This window comes from Macaca fascicularis, chromosome 7 (genome assembly GCF_037993035.2).
Source record: "Macaca fascicularis isolate 582-1 chromosome 7, T2T-MFA8v1.1".
In the NCBI taxonomy this organism is placed as follows: Eukaryota; Metazoa; Chordata; class Mammalia; order Primates; family Cercopithecidae; genus Macaca; species Macaca fascicularis.
The window spans coordinates 8,937,549-8,956,418 of NC_088381.1; the positions used below are offsets into that span (position 1 = coordinate 8,937,549).

The following is an 18,870-nucleotide window of genomic DNA, read 5'->3' on the forward strand; positions in this document are numbered from 1 at the left end:
CATGGCTGCCTACTGAATTCAGCGTACATACGTAGGGATATGTTACATAAGATGCATATACATACTTTATTTCTATTAGCCTGTGGAACAGTGAACATGCCTGCTCTTATAAAGCGTCTAGTAAAGGAACTACAAAAGAGACACATCTACTGGGCACTCTCACACTGGCCGAGGTAGGTTGGAACCATCTGGATGCTTGCCTGTGCCATAGTTAACCTCGTGACTATCCAGTTTGCCAGTTATCCAGGCCCATTTACCTCTGGTCCCACTCAGCGAGCCCTTTGGCTATTTCTGTCTTCATTGGCACCTAAAGTCAAGGAGAAAGAAACGAACATTTATTAAGTGCTATGTTTGTACCAGTTAATCTTCTCAGTGAAGTATTATTATCACCCCTGTTTCACAGAGAAGGAAACTAATATGCAAAGGGGTAAGATAACTTGTTCAGGACCACATGTTTTTTAAGTATCGAGCTCATGCATTATAAAGTGACCACACTAGCTAACATTTATGAAGCACAATATTTGCCAGAATTCTTGCAAAAAGCCTTACGAGGACTATTTTATTTTATCCTCATACCAACGGCTTAAGGATGGTATTACCTAAATATTCTTAGGTCATACACCTAGTGTGATGGGGCCAATATTTAAACTCAAGCATCTGGATTGCAGGCTGCACTTTTGATCGCCATGCCTAGCTTCCTCTATACACCTGCTCTGACCGACTTGGTATTCACAGGCCCATGAGACCTGAAATATGGCCATCTCGAGTTGTGATGTGCTCTAAGTATAAACTACACACCCTATTTGGGAGACCGTATGCAAAAAAGAATATAAAAAGTCTCGTTGGCAATTGTTTATATCAATTACATGTTGAAATGATAATCTGGATATATTGGGATAAAAATTAATTATTAAATTTCAGTGTATTTACTTTTTGAAGTGAGAAGACTAGACAATTTAAAATTACAAATGTAGTTCATATTCTGTTTCTATAGAACAGCACTGCTATATACTAATTTAAAATAATATATAAAGGGGACTGGAACTGACTCAGGCCAACGTTATTTTTCATCAGTAGTTCTAGTTAAAAATTTGGTTGGAGTGGGTGGATGGGAAGGTCGAAGCCATTTTTAAAGATAAGTTTGGTGTTTTTATGAATTTGAGTTATGTGTGCTTTCTTCACCCCTTTTACCATGGGTGGGTAAGAGACTTGCCATTTTTAAGGCTGAAAAGAATTCTGTGAGGTGTATTTCCAGTGTCTGTGTGTAGTGCTGCAGCTGTCTGAGCACATCGCCAGAGGCACCGCTTTTGGCCTGTAAGGCACGAATCATTCACCACTGTCCGCATAGCTTTGTGACCACCTTTGAGTCTCTCTCTTCTAACATAACATTGGCTTCTGGCTCCAGGTGTGGTTCCTGGCACAAAGCTGATAATAAGCAGTGAATACTGTTTTGTTTGGTTTGTTGTAGTTTATTTATTTATTTATTTATTTATTTATTTATTTTGAGACATCTCACTTTGTCGCCCCAGCTGGAGTGCAGTGAGTGGCGCGATCTCGGCTCACTGCAGCCTCCACCTCCTGGGTTCAAGTGATTCTCCTGCCTCAGCCTTTCGAGTAACTAGAACTACAGGCACACACCAGCATGCCTGGATAACTTTTTTGTATTTGTATTACAGATGGGGTTTCACCGTGTTGGCCAGGCTGGTCTCAAACTCCTGACCTCAAGTGATCCGCCTGCTTCGGCCTCCCAAACTTACAGGATTACAGGCGTGAGCCACTGGGCCCACTTTATTCTTAATACCTATTGCCAGGCAGAGGTTGCATGGATATAAAAGAGAGAAATTGGGAATATTTGTATGAGATGGGAAACCATAGGCCAGGAAAGCATTACCAAAGAGTTGTAGAGGATTTAGTCTGAGCCCCGTCTCCCTCCCCAACACACACACCACATGCCATTCTGAGGCTAGAATTAATCCCCGCTCCACCAACAGCAGCCACCGAAAAATAGTAATAACTGCCAGGAACTCAGAAACAGAAAAGAATTTCTACGAGATTACTGTCCAAAACAAATGTTTATTCTAGCCATTTATAAAGGACACTTACGGATTTACGGCAGTTTAGGATAGAGAAAAAGAAGTAGGGGAATGGTAATTAATGCAGGTACAAATTTGTAACGCCAAGTGAGAATCACGTGCCTTGTCGTGGCCCAAAAGGCCTTGTCAGATCCAAATGGAGTCTCCTCGTTTTAGTCTACAGACACATGGAGGGAAGTGGCATGATGGAATAATTACATTCGCAAGCCATGTACCCCCAGTCTGTGCTAGGGCCACTCCCCTGGCCAGTGCAGAACCAGGCCAGCTGATGGAAGGGGCTCTGAATGGGCACAGCGCTGCCAGGCCCTGCCACTCCCACCTCATCCCATCCAGAATGGGCCCAACACAGTTCCTGCTTCCCCTTATTCACACCTCCTCAACCATAGTCCCCAGTGACCTGCTTCCTTTGTGAAGCCCAGGCTGACCGGAAGGTGAGCCTCAACAGAAACCAGCAGAGAGCTGTGGGTCTGGGGCGGAGGGTCACCTCCACTGTCACGGTGTCTTGGTGTTAATGTCATCTGTTGGCTCAGCCATTCGTTGCTTCCCTCTTCCCTAAGCTCCTGCAGATCTCCTTTACTTCTTTCTTTCGTGTTCGAAGCTATCTCCTTGGACGCTGGGTCACTAATTATAAACTTCCTGTGCATTTACCTGGCTCTGCTTTGGCCCCTAATGACTTTATTTCTGCCTGCAGGATTGTCATTGCCATTGCCCCTTTTCCTTACCTGCGAACCTGACATACTCTGCTTATCCCTATAGCTGGCACACCAGGGGGTCTGGAATTCCTGTTGGTGAAGACACTACTTGAAGAGAATAATCCCAGAAATCCTCTAAGTTGCAAATATATCATACAGGAGCAGAGTACCACATGTGAATTAGCACTCATTATCATGTTAGTAGAGAAGCTTACCCAAAACAATGATACATAGGACCTGCTATGTCATTGAGAACAGAGAGGTGGGGCTCAGGTTCTGGACAAATGATGTCATAAGTAAGTATAGTTTCAGAAAGGAAGATGAAGTGGGAGCTTTAGATAACTGGAGGTGGTAGGCCTGTATGTGGAACCAGATGCTGGAGGGCCCACGTCCATATTTTTACTTTACAGTTTTGTGTCCATATCCTTAGCTACTCCCCACCACCACCACAGTTCTATATCCCATTATTTTTTCAATATACCTGATCCTCAACTCAAGCTCCACTCTGACCCTCAGCTCAGCCATATAATTTCACCAAAGATTATAAAATAAAGATTTTAAAGGACAAACACGAGCCTTGACCTTAGTATAAAGACATGCTTAGCCTTCATACGAGTTGCCAAGTTGAGACTTCATTTCAGACAGCAAATAAAAGTTATATGAAGGAGCTAAAAGTACTACTGCAAATTACCTATTTGAAATGACTTTTTCGAAACCTGCTAACTTCACAGCTCTCCTAAAAAGGCTTCATTTCCAGGTTATTTTATTTTGGGGTTTTGTGTGTATGTGTTAGAGGGGGTGGGGTTTGTGGTGACTACAGAAAAATTAGTTAAATTCATAGGATAAAATTTGAACTTTTGCAAATAAGTAAACAGCCAAAACAAACACCACTTCAGAAAAAAAAAATACATTTTCTCCTTTTGAAAAGCAAGCAATGCTTAAGCAAAATACCTTAAAAGTGAACTAAAAAGCTTTTCTAAAATAAACAACTCTGCTTGTGATCCTAAATTGGGACCACATGTAGATGTGAAAGCTACAAATGCAGTGCACTCAGAATTTGCGTCTCTGCCTTCACTGTTTGCGTGCCTCTGAGTACACGATGATAATGTTGCCTTTGGTCCCCAAGGAGCCTGAGTTTTTTAGATCCTAGTATGAGGGGGGAAAGCAGAAGAAGAAAGGAAAGGAATGAAAACAAATGCCTTTCAAGACAAAATATCCGAATGGGTTTCACTTTGCTTATCTGCCAAGAGGCTCAACCCAATTTAGATCTCTCCTACAAGGACAGGATAGTGCCAGCCGGGGTGTCTGCCCTTGCCGTCTATGTGGGGCCGTCCCTGTGAGGGACCAGGCTCAATTCAGAGCAGAAGGATCACTCTAGCAAACTGCCTGGGCCAGCCCTCTGCCCTGAGGCAAGTCAATGAATAAGCCAATTCAGCACAGATAGAATCATTCCTTTGTTTTTCTCAATTACCAAATGCTGTGTGCTTTGGGGTCACTTGTTGTGTGAGTTTAGAGAATGTGGATATTGCAACATAAACCCTCGCCATTCTAAACAGCTTAAACTCAATTCTGTTCCTAGGGAGGAGAGCTGAGGTGATAATATCCATTTCTAAGTATAAACTATCGTGTGTTCATTTTCTCATTCCAGGAGACACATTTCTCTTCTCTGCTAGTGCTGCTGGTCTCTTCCAGCAAGCACAAACATCAGATATGTGTTTATGTGGACATATTTTGTCCCCTATTACTGGAGAGCAAGCTCCTTGAGAGAAGGGATTATGTTGCCCGGAGAAGTAACTTTGTTAGGCAAAGCATGACTTTATTTAATTTTGAATTGATAAGAAGGCACTGATGTTAGTAAAAAGCTCAAATGTTCTGAGCCCTGTTGCTCAATACCTCAAACACAGGACCATGATCACCACAATGAAAAATATGTAGGATCGTTCATTTCAGCTCTGTTAATTGTGCGATTAGGAAATGTTGACTAGATAGTAAAAGCGGCTACCATTCACGGAGTGCTTATTCCATACCAGGTACTGAGGTAAGCATTTGACATCCAGTATCTGATCTGATCCTCCCACAAGCATGTTATCCCCAGGTTAAAAGGGGAAAATTGAGGTCCAGTGAGATTGGGAGGCTATGGGAGGTTATCCCACAGTGTGTGGCAGAATGTGGACTTGAACTCAGGGCCCTGACAACAGGAAGCTAAAAAAGCCTCTTTGTATAAACAGTGCTCTCGTTTCTGCGGGTCCTCCGGAAATGAAAATAGTTGCTTTTCGTAAATCGGTTTGAATGTTGGGACCCTCGTTTCTCACCAGGAGTCAAGGACGAAAGGTCTTAATACATAGAGTGGATTTTGAGAAAGGATGTGTGGAAATGACTCTTCTTTTCTTTTATCTCACCTCAATTACTTGGGTTGCAGGAAGCAGAAACATGGGGGTCAGACATCTAAAATGTGAAGTTCCATCCTCATGTTGGCCACTTCTTTCAGGCTCCTTTCCCCATTCACAGGGGCCAATCTGTTTGTCCCTCTCCTGCTCTTTCTCCTTGCCGCTGTCTTCTTTCCAGTGGAGACACAACGTGTGGTGGGACTGCCTGAGTGCTTACTGAGAAGGAGAAACCCAAGCGCAGATTGTACAGGAGCTGACTGATGAGCCCTCTGGTTGTGGACAAGTGATTGCGCTTTTTGTATAATTGTGTGTTTACCTCAAGTTGTGAAAAAACAAAACAAAACAAAACTTGTGGGGCAAGTTGGACCTTAGGAAGGAGATTTCTGGGTCTGTGACTTCTCTTAGCCCCCAGTGCCTGGTGCCTACGGCCAGTGTCGCCTCAGGGAGTCCCAGGCTGTTCTGTGGCCTCCAGAAGGAGCCACCCCGCCCCTTCCTCACCCCACTCCACGCTGCCTTCCCTTAGCCCCGGGGGGCTTGCCGCCCTCCACCTCTCTCCCGGTCTCCTTGGGCGCTGTTGCACTCCAGCCTTCAGCTCTGTCAGAGTCTGAGCGGGGGAAACCAAAGGAAGCCAGGCGATGTCTGGAGTGCCCCATCCCTCTGCTTCACGCTCCCAGACTGCTGACAAAAGGAAAACTGGTCCCTCGCTTTCTGAACGATGTATCGAGACCGCAGTGTATTTTTAGCATCTGCTGTTTGTGGTAACATAAGTGAAAACTGCTGGACCCGTTCCCTTCAGCTGAATGGCTGGTATTCAGGGCAGTGTGCCCGCTCCCTGCCAGACGCTCCTCATGGAACTCCCTTTTTACGAGGTGGGCGACTGGCTCCCTGGCACCAGGCTGCCCCACCAAAATTCTCCTTTATTGCCCAGCGCCAGTGCCCCGTTGCCTGAGTCCCCAGGGCTGCAGGCAGGGTGAGGGGTACGAATGGGACGACGCTGGCTGCGGGCTTGTCAGGGTGTTCCCAAGTTGTGTGGCAGAGTCTGGAGGGCAGGGGTTGTCTGGATGTTCCAAACCTCCAGCGTGAGATGGGCGCTCAGGTGCGAAGGAACCTTGGTGGCGAGGCCGACAGGTGGCGTCCCGTTTCAGAGCCATTTTGCCAGTGCCTGGCTCTGCAGTGGTCACTGACGCTGAAGATCCCCTGAGTGACCAGGAAACTGTGAGAGACCCCAGTTACCCCAACAGGTCATTCTACTAATGGTGGCTGTGCAGCTCCAGCTCATTTTTGGAAGACGGAAACGCACTGGAAAGGGTACGAACGGACGCAGAAGGCCTCGTCGGGGCTCTCCCAGTGCCACCGTAGAGTGGACACGGGGCTGGAATCCAGACTAGCACCAACTTGCTGAGTGGCTTTAGGCAAGAAACCTTTCCCCAGGACTCACTTTCTCACTTAGAATTATGAAGAGTGATTCTTCTCCTACTGACCTCACTAGGACGTTTTTAATAAGGAGGAAAGCACTTTGCAACTGCTGAAACTGTAACATGATGAAAAAAAAAAAAAGAGTGACCAAGTAGCGCAGGTCCCATTTATGTTCTTAATTTCTGACCAACCTTAACGTCCGTCAAAACTGCCCCCACTAGCCCCAGCCGGAAGAGCCCCTGCATCGTGGTGGGACATCATCAGGCTCTGCAAAGGACATCACTGATACCATGAGAACTCACTTTCAAGGGAGGTGTTTACCTCTCATTCTCACAGAATTAGCGCAAGAAATGGGGCAGCAGGATCCTTTCCTTGCAAAGTGTGAGCAGGTGCCTCTGTAGAGTAAAACCTTAAGTAAAAGGACTACAACTGCAGTGACAGCTCCTTTATCTGAAACCGCAGACTTTTAAGAAAGTTCTTAGCAGCCACACCGATGTCACAGATTCCATAAAGCAAGATTGCCTAGGCACAATCTCAGAGCTAATTTTCTCTCATTTTAAATATAATTCTAATAGGCCTGGCTCTCTCATTTTCTAGCCCCTTGTTACTGAAAATGTGGCTCATGGACCAGCAGTGTCTGCACTACGTGGGAGCTCGTGAGGAATGCAGAACCTCAGGCCCCACCCTTCACCTTGGATCAGAATCCACATCGGGATAAGATCCCCGTGTGCGTGTGCGTGTGCGCGTGCGTGCGTGTGTGCGCGTATGTGCTTGCGTGAGTGCATGTGCGTGTGTGTGTGGTGTGTGCGTGTGTGCGTGCAGGTGTAGTGTGCGTGTGTGTGTGCGTGTGTGTGTTTTGGGGGGAGGGTAAAATTAGAAGAGACTTGCAGGGCCTAGGTGCACTCTCAATTTATTGTGTATCATTATGGAAAGGATTTGGGATGACTACAATTAATAACTTAGAAGGAGTGAGGTGACAACATTAAAAACGATTGCATCTGGGACCATTTGATACAGTTTTTTTTTTTTTTTTTTTTTCACACTGTGTCTCACTTTGCCACCCAGGCTGGAGTGCGGTGGCGTGATCTCGGCTCACTGCAACCTCTGTCCCCCGAGTTCAAAGTGATTCTCCTGCCTCAGCCTCCTGAGTAGTTGGGACTACAGGCGTCTGCCTGTAATTGTATTTTTAGTAAACACGGGGTTTCACCATCTTGGCCAGGCTGGTCTTGAACTCTTAACCTCGTGATCCACCCACCTCCACTTCCCAAAGTGTTGGGATTATAGGCGTGAGCCACCGCGCCCGACCCATTTAATATAGTTTTATATCCGAATGCCCTTTTTTTTTTTTTTGGGACGGAGTCTTGCTCTGTCGCCCAGGCTGGAGTGCAGTGGCCGGATCTCAGCTCACTGCAAGCTCCGCCTCCCGGGTCTACGCCATTCTCCTGCCTCAGCCTCCCGAGTAGCTGGGACTACAGACGCCTGCCACCTCGCCCGGCTAGTTTTTTGTATTTTTTAGTAGAGACGGGGTTTCACCGTGTTAGCCAGGCTGGTCTCGATCTCCCGATCTCGTGATCCGCCCGTCTCGGCCTCCCAAAGTGCTGGGATTACAGGCTTGAGCCACCGCGCCCGGCCCCGAATGCCTTTTAATCCTCTGAGAATACACTGTTACAACACTGTATAGTCATTGATATTCCCAGTAATAGTCCCATATTATCAAGAACAGCAAGGTCATATTCCCCTGCTGTTTATTTACCTAATATTCGTAGTGGAAAATTTTCCTTTAAAATGGTTAAATAAATCTTGATCTTAAACCGATGCTTCAGTGATCTGAATACTACATGAAACAGCGCATTCTCTCTAAAGAGAGAAGAGATGTTCCTATAGTCAGAAACCTCAGTTAACTCAGATTTTGGTTTTTGTGCACAACATTTTGGAGAGTCAAATGATATCAAGATAAGATGTGATAACAGAGATTTACTCTAACATTAAACAATGAAAAAAACTCTACCGGTGCAACAAGAAGGCCACGACTGTTTAGAGCCAAGTAAAACTTTGGGGGTCAGAAGATATTTACTTTACATATTTCCGTTTACTAGGTACTAACAACTGATCTTCAAAATCATGGAGACAGGAAAATGGATTTGAAACCCAAGGGAGTTTGTAAGTAACCAGAAAAGTTAGTGCCCTGTTCTGGACAAGCGATCGTTGGAGTTGTTAGACTCCAGCTGGTGGTCCCTGGGAGTGCTGTTGGGGGCTCTGTTGACACCAAACGAGACCATGAGTGACAAAGCTTCGAGTTGTGGTTGATCAGATCTCAAAGGCCAGGAGAGACCGAAACCAACCAGGTCAACTTGCCAGCTGAATTGCCAACCTCAAAGGGATACGTACAGAAGGGAGAATTGGAGGCACATAGCAGAGGGTGAGAATGCAGAGAAGAGCAGGATGCGGTCAAAAGCTCGGCAGATTTTTATGGAGGGTTCCAGCACAGGCCAAGAAAGAGATTTAAGAGCTCTGACTCAAATAAGACCAACTCTCCTTCTCTCTCCTTTGACAATTACATCTGAGTGCAACTTTACTGCCACGGCAATACAAAGAAAGTCTACCAATGATTTGATATCTAGAGCTTGGAAATAAACAGCTGCATGGTACCAATTTTATTATATAAAGCAAAGTTTATATAAACACAACTGGACTTAAAACTCATTTGGCAAGCATTAAATATTTTCCATTTATTCTAGAGACATTTGTAGAGTGCCATGGCTGTGGTGGAAACATAAATAAAGCCTCATCACAGGACAGGATTAATTAATTGCCTGAAATAATTTCAAAGCTGTAAGTGAAAGATCCTGTCTTTATTAATGGTATTCTTTTCTCAAATCAGCAGATATTGAAATCTCACAAGCTTTTGACTCATCTCTCTCCTGTGCACTGCTAGAAATCTTATTTAACTCATGTTGCGGCCACCCTAATTCCAATCCTTGTCATTTCACTCCTGAGTTTCAGCAACACTCTTACAGCAGAATTTAATTTCTCTCCAACCTAGCTTTGTACAGTGGTCTGGTCTCTATACCACCATCTATTGTCTATACCACAATACATTATGTTGGGAATATATCTTATTCTGTACTACTGGCTTATTGTGTTAGTCATGAGTAACCAACTAGAATGAAGAAGGAACTAGAGAACAGGAACTATGTCTTTCACATTTATATCTTCTATAGCACCTAACATAATTGTTGCTACACAGTATGTTGCTACAGGAAGTCTTCCATGACCAAGATCTGGGCTAGATACTTCTCCTCTACACAACTGTGACACACTGCCATACCCCGGTTACATTATCAGTGCATTACAACTGGCTGTATTATGTTTGTTTCTTTTTGTTTCTCTATGAACTATGAGAGCAGAGCCTACATTTATCTGGTTCATCACTGACCCTCTAGTACCTAGTCCAGGTTTTGATTATATATTACGTGCTCAATACATATTATTAGATTGATTGAGTTATTTGTTGTTGGTTGTTAGTGCAGTAAGACGGTGAAGGAGGCTGGGATGAATAGACCAAATGGCATCCATAGTATCATATTATTTTGTTTGACTTGGCTTCAGGTACGATAGATCAACATGACCTAAATATTATAGTGAACCAGAAAACTGGCATTTGGCTGTATTTGCAACTGTATCATGTTAAAATTATTTTATTTTCTATACCTGTTTAATTGTCTATAAAATTCTAGCTCCTGGAGCGCAAAGGACAGCATTTTTTACTTCTGCATATCTCTCTCAGTTCCTACGTCAGTGAGTGTTTCTTGATTTGACATCATTAAATGCAGTTTAAAAGGAGTCTGTTCTAATCTATCTGCCTAGTGCTAAACATCTGTTGCTTCCTAACAAGTGCTGCATTCATTTTAATGGCACTGGTGCACAGAGGTAAACAGAGCCTTGGCAGGCCTTCCATAAGGGAAACTGTTTGCTTCCTTCATTAATTACTAATGGAGCATTAAGACACGCATTCCGCCTTGAGCCAAGTTGGATAATTCCTGGCACTTAATGCTAGAGTGCTTTCAAAAGTTGAGACATGTATTGACACACCAGACAGCCTGCCCTCTAGCAAGCACAGTGGTGGCTGTAGTGCCAACATTATATAAAGCTTCAAGTCTATCAATACCAAGTGTACTGATATGTCTAACCTTTGCAGCTATTGGGTTAATGTGGAATGATATGTATCCCTGCACTAGCTCCAAAGGTAGCTATCACAGATGAACTGGATGAATCATCAGAAAGATACAGAAAGGTTAAAACTAAAAGGATAATCAAAGATTTACCAATTAAACACAAATAGAGTGAGAGTGGCAAACTAATAGAACTATAAATCAATGTATGATTTATCAGTTTATATTTAGCAACCAATTACCAACACAATTAAAGTGAAACATTTATACCCTTGGATATGCTAACTAGTATAGCATCAAAATGATAAAAACAGTAAGAAATAAGAGAATGACAGTCACTTATTGTTAGTAGTAGAGTTTAACGTATAACCATCAGATTATGATAGACTAGAGATGAAATGTGAATATGGATATAAAAAGAATATAATTAAAGTGTTGATAAATTGGCTATATTTAGATGTGTACGGGTTATATAAAATACCTTATATTACATATTCACATGGAAAATTTCCAAAAATAATATGGTAGTTTACAAAAGAAATCCTTTTTTTTTTTTTTGAGACAGAGTCTTGCTCTGTCTCCCAGGCTGGAGTGCAGTGGCCCGATCTCAGCTCACTACAACCTCCGCCTCCCAGGTTCAAGTGATTCTCCTGCCTCAGCCTCCCAAGTAGCTGGGACTACAAGTGTCCGCCACCACTCCCGGCTAATTTTTGTATTTTTTTTTTTTTTTACTAGAGACGGGGTTTCACCATATTGGCCAGGCTGGTCTCAAACTCCTGACCTTGTTTTCTGCCCGCCTCGGCCTCCCAAAGTGCTGGGATTACAGGCGTGAGCCATGGTACCCGACCACCTATTTTTTTTTAAAAAGTGCAGAATTTTTTTTTTTTTTTTTTTTTTTTTGGAGACGGAGTCTTGCTCTGTCGCCCAGGCTGGAGTGCAGTGGCCGGATCTCAGCTCACTGCAAGCTCCGCCTCCCAGGTTCACGCCATTCTCCTGCCTCAGCCTCCCGAGTAGCTGGGACTACAGGCGCCCGCCACCTCGCCCGGCTAGTTTTCTGTATTTTTTTAGTACAGACGGGGTTTCACCGTGTTAGCCAAGATGGTCTCGATCTCCTGACCTTGTGATCCGCCCGTCTCGGCCTCCCAAAGTGCTGGGATTACAGGCTTGAGCCACCGTGCCCAGCCAAAAGTGCAGAAATTTTACAGTTTCTCTCATTACAGAACAGTGACCTAGATCTGGGCTAGATACTTGTCATCATTCTCGTCACAAAGCAATGAAATATAATATAAATGTAAACAAAACAAACAAACAACCACTTGATTTTGCTTGAATTTGGGGGCTAGAGGAATCAGCAGAGGTAAGATTGTCCTTTTAAGGTTAAACTTTAATCAAGACAGCACACAAAGACAGAGTGATGCAATGTCACTTCAAGGAGACAATATGATCCCCGGGGCACTGAGATCTAGTCATGATTCTACTGAATATATTAACATTTCCAAGGGGGGAAAAAAGTATGAATCCGACGAAGAGCTGGTTTAGCCAAAACAACAAAGGCAAGTGCTCATGTTCATCCAGGGACAAGGGAGCCTCATTCAACTGGACTTAACTAATCCAGCCTGTGGCAGGATCCTCCTTCGGGAGAAGATGGAAGCATGGTGTTATTTTTGCCTGATCTTGCTCAAATTTCATGCCCACCGAGGCACCTTTTGATTGTAAACCAGCCTCTCCTGTATAGGTCTGCGTACACCATGATTGTGCATTAAGGGAACTCTGAGTGTGAGGCTCCTGTGTCCCCATGGAGTCGGTAAGTATGAAATCCTGCTAAGAAATGATCTGCTGTGGTGCTGGACAAGGAAGCTTCATGAGCCTTATAGATTGTTAAGGCTACAAGAAAAGAAAGTCCAGAAATTCACATGCATTCATATGTTAACTTGGTAACTTGGTAAAACAAGTTATGGAGTATAAGTTGTTCTTAATTCACTGCTGTGTTTTGGTTCTCAGAGTAGGTTTTGGTATGTATGAGACACTTAAGTATTTGTTAAAGACGTGAAACAAGTAGGAAAGGACAGAATTATTTAGCAAATGCTGGTGGGATAATTGGTTAACTGTTTTACATACACTAAAATAAATAACATGGATTAAAGAGTTAACTCATAAACGGAAAAATTGAAAGAATTATCCAAATGTCAGTAGTACTTCTGAAGGGGCAATGATTTTGTGCATTTAGAAGGATAAGAAGAAATCAAAAAGGAGAATAAAAATGAGAAATCTGACTACATAAATATTAAAAACGTATGTTAGCAAAATACTATAATAGTAACCAGAATTCAAAGTCAGACAACATGGGAAAATATTTGCAGAAAAGGCGACAGCCAGAGGCCTTGTATCTTATTATGTAAAATGTTCATACAAATTGATAAGAAAAACATTGAAATTCCAAGAGCATAAACAAACAGCTCACATAAAAGAAATTAAAATTAGTAAACATATGGGAAGATATTTGACCAAGCTGGTAATCAAAGACATTCAAAATAACACAGTAATTTTAAAACATTTGAATTAGCAAAGAAAATATAAAAATTGATTTTCATAAAACCCAATGCTGGTGAGAATGTTGCAAAAGTTGTATTTCATAGTTTGCTGGTGATGGCTTATAAATTGGTACCTCCTTTTTGGAAAACAGTTTGGCAATACCGTATCAAAAGTCGTTAAGATGTTTTATAGCCTTTGACCCAGTAATTTGACTTCTGGGAATCTATCCTGAGGAAAATTAATCCAAAATATGGAAAACATTAAATGTCTAAAATGAATTGGGAAACACTAATTGTCTCACAATAGGGGAGTGGTTAATATGCTGTAGTAGAGCCATTGGACTAAAAACTACATAGCCATTTATAATTACAGGAATAGAGACCATGCTGCCAAATGGAAAGACGCTTGTGCTTCAATATTAAATAAAAATGAATATATCCTTTGTATAAAAAGATACATAGCAACAATTGGAGTAAGTACACCAAATTTTAAGTGGCTGAGCTGAAACAGCAGGATAACAGTGACTTTATCTTTTTTCATAATGTGCTTTCAGCCTGTATATCTGCTTTTGCCTTCCTTTCTCGCCCCAAGTCCTGCCCAAGCTCCGTGCCCAGCTTCCAGAGCCCTGCCTGTGTTGGTGCCACTCAATTTCCAGCTTTTCCAAGAAGCCCTCCCATCCCGTCAGCCAAATGGAACTCTCCCTTTCCCACGCTCTCTCTCTCTTTTTTTTTGAAACAGAGTTTTGCTGTGGCTCACGCTGGAGTGCAGTGGCATGATCTTGGCTCTCTGCAACCTCCACTTCTCGGGTTCGAGTGATTCTCCTGCCTCAGCCTCTTGAGTAGCTGGGATTACAGGCACCTGCCACCATGCCCTGCCAGTTTTGTAATTTTTTTTTTTTTAGTAGAGACGGGCTTTCATTATGTTGGCCAGGCTGGTCGTGCACTCCCGACCTCAGGTGATTCGCCTGCCTCGGCTTCCCAAAGTGCTGCAGTTACAGGCGTGAGCCACCACGCCTGGCCCCTCTCCCATGCTCTCGTGATGCTGTATTCACATTTATTTTACAGGACAGTATACAATTTGCCTTGTATGGAAATCATATGTGTACAGTATGCGTCTGTTTCTGCAACTACATTTCTAAACCCCTAGAGGGCAAGAACCATTTCATTTATTTTTCTCTCCCCGCAGCAGAAGGCACAGGGCTTCTCCTGTTTGATATGCCTGAAGAAATATTAGTTGAAATTAATTTAATTGCACTGCAACGAACTACTTCTGATTCCTTTGCAGGTGGAGCTCATGAGGGACTTCAGCATTTGGGTCCTTTTGGCAACATCCCCAACATCGTGGCAGAGTTGACTGGAGACAACATTCCCAAGGACTTCAGTGAGGATCAGGGGTACCCAGACCCTCCAAATCCCTGTCCTGTTGGAAAAACAGGTAACAGACATGCCCTTGGGTTTCCACGGAAAGTTGGGGCTTTGGAAGGAAATGAGAAATTCTAACATCAGCTACAAATATTCCCAGAAATTGTTATTTCCATTCTGATGGGCCCATGCATATTTGTAAGTAGATGGGAAGGGGAAATTTATTCTAGAATTTTTGTGTGAGCTCTGTGTTCAGACACACCCACATAGGATCTTCCCCTGCTAAGGCTTTACTTTCTTTCTGTGTCTCTCGTTCTTTGGGAATTGATGCACTTTTCTGCGCTTGCTACTCTTTTCATGAAAAGGGGCAACATTTTTTTTTCCTTTTCCATGATACAACTTCTGCTGATTTTTAATGTCTTTGGAACTAGTTATGTTGTGGATTATCCATGCCTGTTTGTTTTCCTCACTCCTCATGACAGTCAACATTCTAACAGTGTCATGTGTCAACACTGAGTTAGCATCTATCCTAAAATCCTGTTTATTTGGGGGCCACGAGGTAGCATGAGAGAGAAGAGGTTCAGGAAGAAGTTGGTTAAGGAAGAAGGTTGAAATTCTCCATATTGTTCACGCATCCCACCCACTTTGCTACCCGCTAATGCCAAAGAGAATGGTGAGTGGGCTTCACTTACATCGAGCTTCGAGCAGCTGACCTTGGTGGTTAAGAGTAGTGGCTCTAGACTCTGACTACCTAAGTTCAGACTCCAGGTCAACCTGTGCGACCTTAAGTTAATTAATCACTTTCTACCTCAATTTCCTTATTTGCAAAATGGAGGTCATTGTGGCAATTAAATAAAATTATCCATGTAAAGCATTTTAGCACAGCACCTAGCACAGAGTAAGGACTCTTTAAAAATGTCATCCTGCTTATAATTAGCTTTGCTGCCGCTAGTAAATAATGCACCTCTTACCTTGGGCTTGTGTTAGCTTCTAGCACCAGAGTATTCTTTTCCTGCAAGCCTAATAATAATAGTTGGGATTTATCAGGTTGGTGCAAAAATAATTGCAGTTTCTGCCATTGCTTTCAGTGGGAAAAACCGCAATGACTTTTGCACCAATCTAATATTATTTCTACTTTATATTAGGAAAACAGAAGCTTAGAGAGTAACTTGCGGAAGGTTATCCAGGTAACAAGTAGCTGAACCAAGACTCAAACCCAAGTCTACCTGATTAAGGACTGTGTACTCAACCACCAGGACATACTGCCTGGCTCTGAAAATTATGATAACATTAACTACTCAACTCTTTTTCTTTTTCTTCTTCTTCTTTTTTTTTTTTTTTTTTGGAGATAGGGTCTTACTTTGTTGCCCAGGTGGGGGTGCAGTGGCACAATTATAGTAATTCTCTGCCTCAACCTCCCGAGTAGCTGCGACAACAGATGTGCGCCACCATGCCCAGCTAATTTTTAAATTTTCTGTAGAGGTGGAGTCTCATGTTGCCCAGGCTAAGCTGAAACTCCAGAGCTCAGACGATCCTCCCAGCTTGGCCCTCCGAGGTCCTGGGATTATGGGTGTGAGCTACCACACCCAGACTTTGTTTTCTTATGATGCCCATAACTGGTCTGACCTCGCCTTTTCTTAAACACAATGCAGGCTCTCTCTTAAAGAGACTGTCTTAAAAAAGGATGCTCCTCCTTTCGTTTCGGGTGAGGCCTCTGTTTCCCATGGGGCACAAAGCTTGCATCTTGAGGCAGGACAACCAAAGTAGTTGGATGTGACCAAGCCAATGTGTGGCTGCTGGGCCAGGAAGGCAGGAAAACCTGAATCACTGCCTGGCTCTAATCATTTCAGCCACCTTTTACTTGCTTGTAGGGTTTTGGATGGAGAGGAAGAAAGACTAGATCAGAGTTTAGAAAGCGACAGTCTCCATTGTGAAATCCACTGGATGTGGTATAGTGCAGTGGTTCTTAAATCCCAAGACCACCACCACCAGCAGCAGCACCTGGAAACTTGCTAAAAATGCAACTTCTCAGGCCCTACTCTGATTCAGCCTATTGAATCAGAAAATTCTGGGGGTGGGACCCAGGAATTTGTTGTATGTAACCAGTCCTCCTCATGGCTCTAGTGCACACTGAAGTTGGAGAATATTATAGGAGAATGGAAAGAGGTCCAGAGTTTGAACCAAGAGATCTGAGCTCTAGTGTTGACTGTAGTATGCCACTTTCACTTTGTTGAGCCTTAATCTCTTCACCTATGGAGGGAAGACATAGACAGTGCCTTCAAAAAGCATACAGTGTAGTTCTAGCTTGTCTGAAAACAAAAACAATAAAAACACAAAACCGTACAGACCTATGGAATCAAGCTCTAGTCTGTGCACTTAGGAGCTCTGAGAGGAGAGCAAGCTGGCCCATTAGAATTGGACAAAATCCCAAACCCAGACACTTTCTTGTCACAGGTTGTCTGCCATTTCCTTTGCTATCCTTCCATGAAACTAACCTATTCCCTCACTCTTTGTTCTGCACAATCTGCATTCCAAGAATGAAATCGCTTGCTAAACTTAGCCATTATTTGTGAGGAATTGCTTGAATCATGACACAGCAGAGCACAGCTGAGCAATCCAAGAATAAAACCTTGACTTCTCCTTTCATGCCATGCTCCCCTCTGAATCCTGGCCCACTCACCCTGGACAGAGCAGCAAAGCTCAAAGAGTCCATCTCAGCTTCAGAGATAGGATGTGAATTTAAGGCACATTTTCAGGCCCGGAGACACCTTCGGTTCGGTTCCCAGAGCAGGCTTTATCTGCATCTCAGTCGGGGCCCACTCAGAGGTACACCAGAAACAATTATGAAAGGTTATGAAGGTGCCGTATGCAGATTGCCTGAACTCTCTTGAATTGGTATATTTTCCTACATGTTAATTGCTATATATTGTATAAGTTAGATAAATAGCTCATGGAAAAGTGGAGAGCGGTGATAGGGGTTTGTTCAGAATGCTGATGGCTTCCACACTAGCTGCACGCTGCTAAGAGCTGAGAGACTGTGTGCTGAAAGCCGCTGAGAGCAGTTAAGAGCAGTGTCAAGAGCTAGACATCCTGGCTAATTGTAAATACCCCCTTTCAGCACTGCCTTGATGTCTCATTATGTCTTTAAAATGAGACCCTCCTTCCTCCTCCTAACCCTGCACACAATTCACAATCCTTCCTCTGTCCCCCTTTTTATTGCTGTTGTCTAAAATATATTAGACATGGGAAAAATGACTCATTTTTAGAGCATCATGCCTAATAATGATAGAATTTACATAAAAGCAGCATCTGGAGGGTAATCTGGGGCAATCTACGGCCAGGTGAAATCTGGGGACCTCAGGTCCCGGTCCGCGCCAGCTCCCAGCAGCCTCATCGCCATGCATCGGAAAATTGAGGAAATCAAGAACTTTCTGCTCACAGCCCGACGAAAGGATGCCAAATCTGTCAAGATCAAGAAAAATAAGGACAATGTGAAGTTTAAAGTTCAATGCAGCAGATACCTTTACACCCTGGTCATCACTGACAAAGAGAAGGCAGAGAAACTGAAGCAGTCCCTGCCCCCTGGTTTGGCAGTGAAGGAACTGAAATGAGCCAGACACACTGATTTGAACTGTATTAAAATACTAAAAAAATCCCCCCCCCCCCCAAAAAAAAAGCAGCATCTGAGACACATAGGCTTCTTTCTTTGGTCTGAGTGGAAAACTTGCTGATTTCAAAGGGCAGTCGTAGTATAAACTGTCAGTTAAAGGGAGATGATGGGAAGGGAACTAAAGCACATTGCAAGCCTGTTATGTGCCGGGTGCTCTAAATGTAATCATCTCTATTCCTCACAGCAATCCTGTAGGTAAGTATTTGATTATTTGCATCTCACAAATTCATGAATGAACTTGGAGAGACCAAGTTAACTTTCCAAAGGAACTAAGCCTATCTGTATGTTAGGAGCTGGGATTTGATCCGTGAGCTCTGTTCTTGTCTGACTGCAAAGCTGAAGTTAGTATCACAATAAAACACAACAGCGAGTGATGAAGTGCTGTGTGGAGGTTGTGGAGATTTGGCTTTCTCCAGGAAGCCAAAGTACTTTCTAAACCACTTGCTCAAGAGAAAACAGAGTGGGTCATGTGCAATAGAAGTATGTTACTTAAGGAAACACTTGCTGTCGTAACAGACAAAAAAATTTTATGGCTCAATGCAATAGA

General features: G+C 43.4%; 1 protein-coding gene and 1 pseudogene across 4 annotated transcripts in view; both read left to right on the forward strand.

The window, feature by feature from the left end:
- Nucleotides 1-18,870, forward strand: part of SCG5 (secretogranin V) — a 55,811-nt gene that overhangs the window by 23,752 nt on the left and 13,189 nt on the right. For all 4 annotated transcript variants that reach the window (XM_045397164.3, XM_005559065.5, XM_065547692.2 and 1 more), the window contains exon 3: nt 14,577-14,726. In XM_045397164.3, the coding sequence (XP_045253099.1) occupies nt 14,577-14,726 (150 nt within the window). The remainder of the gene's footprint in view (nt 1-14,576; nt 14,727-18,870) is intronic.
- Nucleotides 15,023-18,399, forward strand: LOC135971762 (large ribosomal subunit protein eL38 pseudogene; annotated as a pseudogene).